Below are 10877 nucleotides of genomic sequence, written 5' to 3' on the forward strand. Positions count from 1 at the left end.
TCTCTTCTCCACACGCTACGATCAGTCAACACATAAGAAATATGCGCGGACTTGAGTTATGAGATTCTGTATCATTGTAACAGTCTCACTAGACGATAAAATTATTATACTGCTATAGTATATTATTCATGTCGAGAAAAATTCAGAAGTGGAATTTGTTTTGAGAATTCTTTTCCAGAACATTTCTCCGACGATCATGGTTAAAGAAAACATGCGGTTGACATGTCTTAGTAAGAACTGGCAACGTCGACTGCCTCAGTTCATCTCTCTCTATCTGTCAATTCTGTAGTTGTTTGGATTATGGCACGCTATGTCAGAGGTGTTTCATATTGAGATCTAATATCTTTGGGCACGAAATACGCAGTAAGGTTAATTGAGGCGTCAGGAACTGAAATTGTGTTCTGTTAGAATTCTGCTGTCGTTTTTAGGTTTTAAAAGTGATGCTCAACGAGGTTTGAAAATTATTGGTGACATTATATTGACAGTGCTGTTGTGTTGGCTTGGAGCGTCGTCGTTCTAAAAAAATGGCAATAGCCCTACAGAAGCACATTAGTTGTGTTCGTGAAAGCCGTTGTCGTTAGTGCGTGCAACGTGAAGTTCAGAAGTGGAAATAAAAAGCGGCTGCCTAGAAGATACAGTAGCTTTTTCCAGTGGTTGCAAGCCGCAATAATGCCGGAATCATCGGAACAGGCGTCAGGATCGTCCATCAACGCTTCTTCTAAGGACGGTAAGGAAAGTGTGAAAGAGAAGAAACTGTCTTCCGGGTCTTTAGGCAGCGGTGATGGTGCTCGACCGAAGGTTGTCACCGTAAAACATCCAGAATCAAACAAACCCAAACCTACTGTGAAGAAAAATAAGCCAATATTAGCCGATTTGGATGTTGCGAAGGACTTTTTAAGATGCAAAGAAGGAGGCGTACCCAGACTGGATTTGAGTAAGTCAAGTATAACACAGCTTCCTGCAACAGTCCGTGATCTGACACACCTAGTAGAGTTTTATTTGTATGGCAATAAGTTGGCAACTTTGCCTCCAGAAATTGGTTGCTTAGTAAATTTGCAGACACTTGCACTGAGTGAAAACTCATTGACAAGCTTGCCGGATTCCCTAGCAGGCTTAAAATCTCTTAAAGTTCTTGACTTGAGACACAACAAATTGAATGAAATACCAGATGTTGTGTACAAGTTGACCTCTTTGACGACATTGTTTCTAAGATTTAACAGAATAAAAGTGGTTGGAGATGGAATTAGAAACCTGACAAATTTAACAATGTTAAGTCTCAGAGAGAATAAGATAAAAGAACTTCCTGCAGGTATTGGGAAGTTAGTTAATCTTGTAACATTTGACGTATCACATAATCATCTTGAGCACCTTCCTGAGGAGATAGGAAATTGTGTCCAGCTTTCCACATTAGATCTTCAACACAATGATCTTTTAGATATACCAGAATCTATTGGAAATTTACAGGCATTGATCAGGCTTGGTCTTCGATACAATCAACTCACAGCTGTCCCAAAATCATTAAGTAACTGTGTTCACATGGATGAATTTAATGTGGAAGGTAATAATATATCCCAACTTCCTGATGGGCTATTATCTAGCCTCTCATGTTTAACAAGTATTACATTGTCCAGAAATGGTTTTACATCATATCCAGCAGGTGGCCCAGCACAGTTTACAAATGTAGATTCCATTAATTTGGAACATAATCAAATAGATAAAATCCCATATGGCATATTTTCTCGCGCAAAACACCTTACAAAATTAAATATGAAAGAAAACCAACTTACATCACTACCCCTGGATGTTGGAACATGGACAAATATGGTGGAGCTGAATCTTGGCACTAACCAGCTAACAAAAATTCCAGATGACATCCAGTATCTTCATTCATTGGAAGTGCTGATACTTTCAAATAACCTATTGAAAAGGATTCCTGCTAGTATTGGTAATCTGAGGAAACTCAGAGTTTTAGACTTAGAAGAGAACAAAATTGATGTTTTGCCAAATGAGATAGGATTTTTAAAAGATTTGCAGAAACTAATTCTTCAGTCAAACCAAGTGACAACATTACCAAGAGCTATAGGGCATTTAACCAATTTGGATTATTTAAGTGTTGGTGAAAATAATTTAAGTTATTTACCAGAAGAAATTGGTACCTTGGAAAATTTAGAATCATTGTACATTAATGATAACCCAAACCTCCATAACTTGCCATTTGAATTGGCACTTTGCAGCAATCTTCAAATAATGAGTATTGAAAACTGTCCATTGACCCAAATACCTCCGGAAATTGTAGCTGGTGGTCCATCACTGGTAATACATTTTCTAAAAATGCAAGGACCATATCGTGCAATGTGAACATGAAAAAGGCTTGTTCTTGTGGAGCGCAATCTTTCTTATGTATAGTGATGCATTTTAATGTATTTATGTGGTCATTATGTAATAAGGAAAGAATGGCATGGTCTGAAGACTACCTTTTAGATTCAGACTTAATCGATTTCTTTTCTTTGGTACGTTTGAAGCCAAATGTGATGTAAGATTTATTTTTTAATATTGTATTCCTTAACTTTAATTTGTTAAATTTGTTATAGGTATTGTTAATACATATGTATGTTGAGCGGATTTGTTGTTTCATTTTAGTGCAATTGTGAATGAGATTTGTTTTGTAATTCTGATCATATACTTCCAGCGGAATTTTGTTTTGTGACCTTTATATTCTGATGGGAAAAGCCATCAAAACTCTTAAACTGTGCAGTTAATAAATCAATGATTTGTTGATTCAAGACAAATTAGCATTTTGTTTTATCATATGTGTGATAAAATAACATATGTACTAAGTGTAATGTATTCCTCCCCACATTTCGCACATGGCTAGATTTAAAAGTATTTCAATTTAACGAGCGATGATGGATGTTTATTATTTTTATTGCTGTATTGTTTTACTACAGTGTAAAGCCTTTGGAGCTTATATGTGCAATCATTTTATAGAGTTCATTTTATAAGTTGTATCTGTATACATATGTTTCCTTTGTATATGTAAAAAGGGAGGAAAAAATAATTGGCTGCTAAAATAGAGAAGACCAAATCTCAGACAAATCACACAATTTCCTCTATGTAGATATGAAACATTGAAAAGCCAGCAGTGGTGGAACTACTGTTTCTACTTAAAATGCCCAAGATTGTGGCTCATCTGTGTCCTGTTATGCCAGCCATCGGAAGTACAATTTTTGTATGTTTTCCAAGGAATTGTCAGATTACTTCAGATTTAAACTAATAATCATGGCAGTAAGAAAAGCAGATTACTGTAGACAGGTATCTTAGGTCAACTTTGTAGAGTAGTGCATTTCTGATAGTGGGCACATGTGCTTTGGGATTTGGTCTATTTTTTACACCATTAAGATGAAATGGATTGCTTCAATAACGGATCAGGCTCAGATAGTACCATATTAGTACTGTAGTACAAATTACACGATTTGTGTACATCATACCTCTTGTCGGTGCCATGTATGTATCACCCAAGTCTTCGGTGTTGAAATTTTACATGGTTTAGGATACCTCCACTACCACTGTAAAATTCAGCACTTGATGTTAGAATGGTACTGAACAACTGATGTCATATTTTTCTGTTAATGTTTGAAACTGAGACAGTATAATTGCTTCATGTACAGATTTTATTTTCCCCCTTTACATACTTTTAGCACTAGGTAAATTATTATTAAGTCCCTTGTGCACTGTGTTGTAAATATGTTTTTAAATTGCTGTTTTTTTGTATATTCTTGCAGATGTTAACAATTTTTACTCTTTTTTTTATATGTGATAAACAAACTTGAGTTATGGACAAGTAGTGTGCTAAGTAGGCTACTTTTTAAGAGCTGTGCCAATCTAATGCATTTGTGAAAAACATACTCTTTTTGGAAGACTGATCATCTAAATATTAACACGTATTACATCTGTAATAGATTGGTAGAGGTATGTGTCTGATGATATTTGTGATAAGACGGTGATTGAATATGAATGTACACTGCTACAGGAAAATGAATCGTGAATTTTTGAACAATTTGACAAAAAAATTGTTATGTTTTAAGTATTTTCTGCTGGCAGGTAAACATATTAGCAGTATTTGCTTCTTATACTGTGGTCCTTCAGTGTTTTCACACTTTATACCAAAGCAAATGTCTCGTGTGTGATGAGTGATATACTTTGAACTTGACTGAAAAGTACTGGATAGACATTCGTGTAGTTATCTGTTGTTATAAGCTTCTGTTCTCTCTCTCTCTCTCTCTCTCTCTCTCTCTCTCTCTCTCTCTCTCTCTCTCTCTCTGTGTGTGTGTGTGTGTGTGTGTGTGTGTGTGTGTGTGTGTGTGTGTGTGTGTGTTCGTGTTCTGCAGTTGCAGTGTTGTTCATTTATTCATGTGTTGTTATAACAAAAGAGTAAAAAAGAATTTTTTGTCACTATTTGTGGTTTAATTCTTTTTCAGTTTACTTAAATGTCTTAATGTGTTACTCCTAATGTTTCAATGTACAGTCTTTAACATTTGTATATTTTGTATATAAACTATTGAAGGACTGTTTACATCACCGTAGAATATAATTGTGATTCACTAGAGCGTTCTTATAATTTTTCTTACATAACTGTACTACACCTTCAATACTACTAGTACTGTGCAGAGTGTAAACTTGTGACATTACAACAACATTTATTAAAGACTACTGTTTAATGGAATTGATATTTTGACGTTATACATTGTATAAATCCATTCTACTGCAGTAATCCTTATAGATGTTGGAATTTCTGTGTGTTGTCGTATTACATTAAATGGTGAGTTTCTGGCACTTAGCTCATTTATGAAGTTTGTGTGACACCTAGGTAATTTCATGACCAGGAAAAGTGCAATAAATGTCTGCTTTGTAACATTTTGAAGATGTATGTTTATTGAACAGCATGCATTAGTTTATTGTTCTTCACAATCAGCAGTCCTTTTCTGAATACCTATTTTATATGGTTGGTGTTTTATGAGTTTTAGGTACTTTATTAAGAGAAGTTGTTGGTAGGTGCTCTATGACTGTCAAGATGTAAATGAGTTGCATCGGTTTTAAGATCTTTGCCTAATTGAGAAACGGCATGAAAAGAATGTAGATATTTTTAAAAAATTAAAATAGTGAATTTAACTTGTTGCTGTGTCAAGAAATAAGCTTTTGTCTTGTGTTCTCATCGTAGTAATAACTGAAGGAAAAACTATTTGTATGTTTCTAGTTGCAATGTACTTGGTCCCACTACCTTTAAATCTGTGCACATACAAGTTTTAGATATTTCAGTCAAAACAAGTAATTGACATCTTAAAATTATTTTCCACCTCTTATTACTATTATTTTTCTCCCCAACTTGAGACTGCATGAATGCATCAATGCAAGGCGATTATGATTAAATATTTTGTTGAAATTGTAATAATGATGTAGAATGAAATTGTGAGAGTTCTTAAAGTAGTGAAAACTGTGCCAGTTATGGTGCTGCTGTTACTGCACTGAAATGGCAAGTCACCGTATTATTTGAATTACTACTTTGGAATGGTGCTGAAACTTTTTGAATGCAAATGATTGGCTGTGCTATGCAAGATAGAGAGAAAATGTATTTATATTTCGATTTGTTGTTGCAATATTTCTGTAAGCACGAAATGTATGTAACTATGTCCAAAGCCACACAGTGATAACACATACAGATTCTGTAACAAGTGGAGGTAACTTAATGACTTGCTTAAATCAATGACACTACAACATACATACACACACATTTTCTGTCTGGGTGGTGATATTGAGACTGCTGATAATTATCATTAGTAATAAAACAAAAATGGTGAAGAAATAGATTTTGAAGAATAGACCCATAGAAAGTATCTGATATTGTATTCCAGGTGGGCAAATATTGCAAAACAGAACATATTTTAAAACATAAAAATTTACTGATTCCCCACATGTTTGCAGTTATATCTTAAATTTTTATGTGAGGATCAAAGCAGAAATGTGGTTTTTGTACATTGCAAATTTGATAGATATGTAAGTATAGATGGAAATTCCACACAAAGGTAATAAAAGTATTCTTGTTTTAAGTACCTTATATTTCAACTGTTGATGTTTCTCTGTCAGTGTCTGTTGAGAAGTAGTCTTAACTTGCATATGTGAAGTATCCTTTTAAGTGAGAGCACACATTTCTGTCATTCTCAGTTGTATGTGTTACAGAATGTACATAGGAGTAGCGTACAGTTAGTTGCCAACTTGTGTTACTGATTTTAAATGATTCCTTAACAGTTTTGTATTTTTTAAAATTTTGTTTCAGTAGGTATGTTATATTCTTCTGTGGCTGGTGGATATGCTCCGTAGTAAAAGCAAAACTTCTCTGTTTTATAAAGCTGATGAATTGTTCTCAGTGTTCTACTTGTACTATTTGTATTTTGTAGTGTTTGGCTCTCGTAGTCCACAAGAGTGTTTCGATCATTTCACTCTGCGAAGCCATTGTAATTTAAGGTGAATTATGTAGCTTCATTTTGATTGTGAGTATGTTGTTGATATTGCATTTTTACTTTTATGAATCTCTTGTCCTCAATCTTTAATGCTGCTCATGTAGCTAAACACTTTGAATATTTTCCTGTTCTCTAATTTATCACCCTCTGAAACTTTTATTTTCTAAGCACAAAGAAGACTGATTAGATAGTGAGGCACTAAGGTAGGAAGTACTCTGAACAGTGGATGATTTAGGTTTATTTGGTTTAGGCAAAAACATTTTAACATACTGATCTTAGTCATATTTGGTGCACCTGTCAGTGTTTCCTCTTCAGCAGTCTGAAACTGCAACTAATGCCAGTGTACCAGGTAGTAACCACACAGTGCCGACTCAGCCTCGCAACATCGGCTTAGTGCTTCCTGAGAAGGTGCAGAGTTGATACAATCATATGCAGCCACTTGGTAGGCAAGCAGTCGTAGCCCGACAAAATATTGTGGGGTGAATGATTTTGTTACTAGAAAATTTGCGAACACCCATACATGTTAATGCTGCTCCAAGAACAATGTAGTTTTGTTAGCATGAAAGTTGCTTTAAGTTGGACTAATACAGACTGGCTGGAGAAAAGTGGAATGGGAAATTAAATAAAGAATTTGCAGGTAAATGAATCTGTAAGTAATTAATTTCCTTTTTGGTATTTTCAAGAAAAGTAATTTTGTGAGTGGTGCTCAGTGACTGTCTTTTTCCTTCTCAAGTGTTTTCTCTGAGTTACAAATAAGATGCATAATTGTCCATGTGGTGGTTCATTCATTCACTCACTCCCCCTCCCCCCCTTAACACGCAATAGCACAGTTTCTATCATTTCAAAAACATGGTCTCTGCTTCCTTTCACTGTTTCCATCTCTGACATCACTACCTTATATTTGTGCACAGTTGTTGTTGAAACCACCAAAAGCTATCACCAACAGAATGAGAGGCCCAAGATGTAATTACAGAAATCAAAGATGGTCACCATCTGATAGCTGTGTAGATGGATATGTGCGGGTATGATTATTAATGTGTTGCAGAATGGTGCCCACATGATAGTCATGATTGTCACAAGTGTGTTGGCTTTTTGTGACAGTTAACATCCATAAGACACCACCATTGCAGATGGCTATTTTGCATTGTTTCCTGGCATCCACTGTTACACAGGCATTCTTTTATGCTGGCGTTGAAAGCAAAGTACGCTCAAACCCTGTCAACTTTTTCCTGTTACCCTTTTTTTTTTAAATTTGATGTGTAATTTGCTATGTATTGTAACAGTTACTGCATTGGTATTATTACATCCAATTATTGCAACTAGTGGTTTGAAATTTATAAGACAGTTTCAGGGTTGGTTAAGCACTCTATATTTTAAAGGCAAAATCAGTCCCTGAGAATGATATGAAATGTGTACTGAAAAAAAAAATCACTTAAGATAAAGATTGAAAGTATATTTTTAGAATACTGCTGTTATATATTATGTAGAAATACACTGTAAAGTGTGTATTATATGTGAATTGTTATTATTTGCTTATGATCTCTATAGTGCCAATAAAATATATTGAGGATCATGTATAACTGTTGGAGTTCCAAAGTTGATGTGTGTGCTATACAAATTAACATCTACATTTAAATATATATGTTTGAAATGTATAAACGTTGATTATGAAATATATCTGTATCTTACTGCTTCAGAAGCTAATTCTTGCAAATTATTTTTCCTTGGCATATATTGCCGTCAGTCCTTAAGTAGCATCTTTGTGCAAAACAGAAAACATTTTCCGTAGTACCTTCACACAACAGTGTGTCCCCAGATTTTAAGGTGACTTTCAGTACTCCTGCCTTTGAGAACAGTGACTTCTGTGCTTCTGAACAGGCTTTTTTTTTCCCCACCTCAGTCTATTTGTTATATATATTGTGGGGGGGACCTGTATGTTCTAGCATGTTCTGTTAAGATTTTGAAATTAGAAAAGCAGCTGTGCACATGATGTGCAATATATTTCTTACAAATTGTCCTATTTGAATATATTTATCATTTTTGACACTGAGCAGATAAACCAGCCACAAATATGCGATAATTTTTTACTTATAATTTTCGTCAATGAAGTTGACTGGATATATATTAACAAGAGATGGATCCAAACACCATCTTCTGTGGTACTTCCTTAATAAGTGTCATCCTAACAAATCAGCATTTTTCCTTTCTTACTATGTCAAGTGTTTAGTTTATTTTAAAGCACTTTGTTGTACTACAGTTGTGTGATTGAAGTTATTTATCAATGATCAGATACTGAAACAGTACTTGCAACTTTTCTCGACTTACGTGCATTACTTTGCATTTGCTTACATCTAAATAGTCAAAATTAGTCTCAAGAGATCATTTAATCCAGAATAGTGCCAGTACTACTAATATAGCTACTGACCTTGTAAATAATTGAATACAAATAACAACTAACCGAGTAGTAGAAGCATAGAGTTGTTAAAATGCACTCAAACAACACGGAAAATGTGGCTAGCTTTTGGACAAATCCTTCTCTCTCTCTCCCTCACCCCCCCTCCTCCCCCCCCCCCCCACACACACACACGCGTCTACAACATTGTGCTTGCTGACTACCTGTGTCACTGCGTCATAAAACTGTGGCGTCTCTCTCAGAAGGATTTGCTCAACAGCTAGCCAAATTTTCAGTTTCGTTTATGTGCCTTTCAATGATTCAGTGTCTCTTCTACTTGATGAATTGTTAGCGGTACTCCTTTAATTAATTATAAATTCATTATGTTCCACAGACTTCCCACTATAGCTGCTTACATTATTATCTGTTATATGCTGTATATGTGTCATGAGTTGATATATTACCATCCAAAATTACGGTGGTGGTCTACTTGACAGGAATTTGTTAACTCAGTCATATTTCCTACTTTATATTCTCTAAGTTGGTATAGTAAGCAATAGTTAAAATTACATAGAGAAAAATGGTTGAACAGTACTTACGTCCAGGGAGCGCAGTTTGTAGCACTGCTAATAGAAATACTTGAAAGTTCAAGATGATAATCCTGTCGTCCATAACTATATTGTAGGTTGGTTCTCTGAAGAAGAAATTCGTAGTTCCAAAAACTATGATTATTATTTTTTGCTTGTAAATGTTTCTGTCACGAGTAAAAGGAATTGCAACTATAGGTGATGAGTACTGTACTTTTAAATTTTCTCATTTTTCCACTTTACTCAGTCACCAATAGTGTGGATTTGCATATTTAGCCATAGGTTTGTTTAATCTGTACATGAGGTACTCGTCCAATTCCAATGGCAAGATGCTACATGTTAGACATTGTCCCATTGTGGAAAGGCTTACTGTTGAAAGTAGGAACTAAGTGAGACTATTAATTCCTCCCATATACATATCTTGAAGTGACCATGATAGTAAAACTGGAGAAATTTGATGTTGTGCAGAGGCTTAGTGAGTTTTTGCCATGTACATCTATAGATGGAACACAGAGCCTCCTAAAATTTAAGAAATATGGCAACCATTTGCCAATCCTTACCTACAGCATATTGGACCTCGTTTATAAGCTTGTAAAATACAAGATTGAACTGCTAATTCAAACAGAAGAGCTGACACAATCAACTGAACTAGAAGAAAATGTACTTTGCATACCAACGTAGAGACCTGAATGATGGGATGAAAATTGTTAATGACAAATGGAAGGAAAGAATCAGATTTCAGGTTTTTTTTTTTTTTTTTTTTTTTTTTTTTTTTTTTTTTTTTTAAGAAAATTGGCCTGAGCTGGTGTGCAAAGATAGTGGAATCCTCAGAGAGAAGGAATGGGTAATGACAGCTATATTTCAGAAAGATGTGACAGGGAAAATCTGCAGACTATTGCAAGAAAATGGCAGGTTGTCAAGAGATAGATACAGTCATGATAACAGACTAGTTTAATAAGGTACTGAAACTTCAGTTTAGTAAGTGAAAACCATTGCATCAGTAGGAAGTGCAGGTGCAACTTGTTCTTTTCGGGAGTGCAACCATTATAGTTTTTAGCAGCCATCTCCTCTGGGCCAACACAAACAGTATTGTTTCAATCCCTATCTGGCCATCTCTACTTAGGTTTTGCATGATTTCCCTAATTTACGGAGGTGGATGTGCCGTTTGAAAGGACATGGCAGATTTACTTCACCAATTTGCACATTTACTTCATCTCTAATAACCTCATTGCCAATGGGACATTAAACCCTAATATTCCTTTTAATGAGCCCAAGGTAGCAGTTGTTCAGTCAGTCATTGTCGTTATGCAACAAACAAGATAGAAAAAATGCTAATACAGGCTTGTCTATGTGTTGTATCCTGCTTAAATATCATGAAGACAT

The 10877-nt window shown here is 35.0% G+C and overlaps 1 protein-coding gene across 1 annotated transcript; it reads left to right on the forward strand.

Moving 5' to 3' along the window:
* The first annotated feature begins 349 nt into the window (after window positions 1-349).
* On the forward strand, window positions 350-8214 carry LOC124790202 (leucine-rich repeat protein soc-2 homolog). The gene has a single exon (XM_047257767.1). It carries the CDS (start codon window positions 670-672, stop codon window positions 2356-2358), a length of 1689 nt encoding a protein of 562 aa, XP_047113723.1. The 5' UTR covers window positions 350-669; the 3' UTR covers window positions 2359-8214.
* Window positions 8215-10877: the final 2663 nt, after the last annotated feature.

Source organism: Schistocerca piceifrons, chromosome 1, assembly GCF_021461385.2.
Source record: "Schistocerca piceifrons isolate TAMUIC-IGC-003096 chromosome 1, iqSchPice1.1, whole genome shotgun sequence".
Lineage (NCBI taxonomy): Eukaryota > Metazoa > Arthropoda > Insecta > Orthoptera > Acrididae > Schistocerca > Schistocerca piceifrons.

Excerpts from the sequence above, each read along its gene's own strand:
- LOC124790202 (XM_047257767.1), top strand. The coding sequence starts at position 670 with ATGCCGGAATCATCGGAACAGGCGTCAGGATCGTCCATCAACGCTTCT.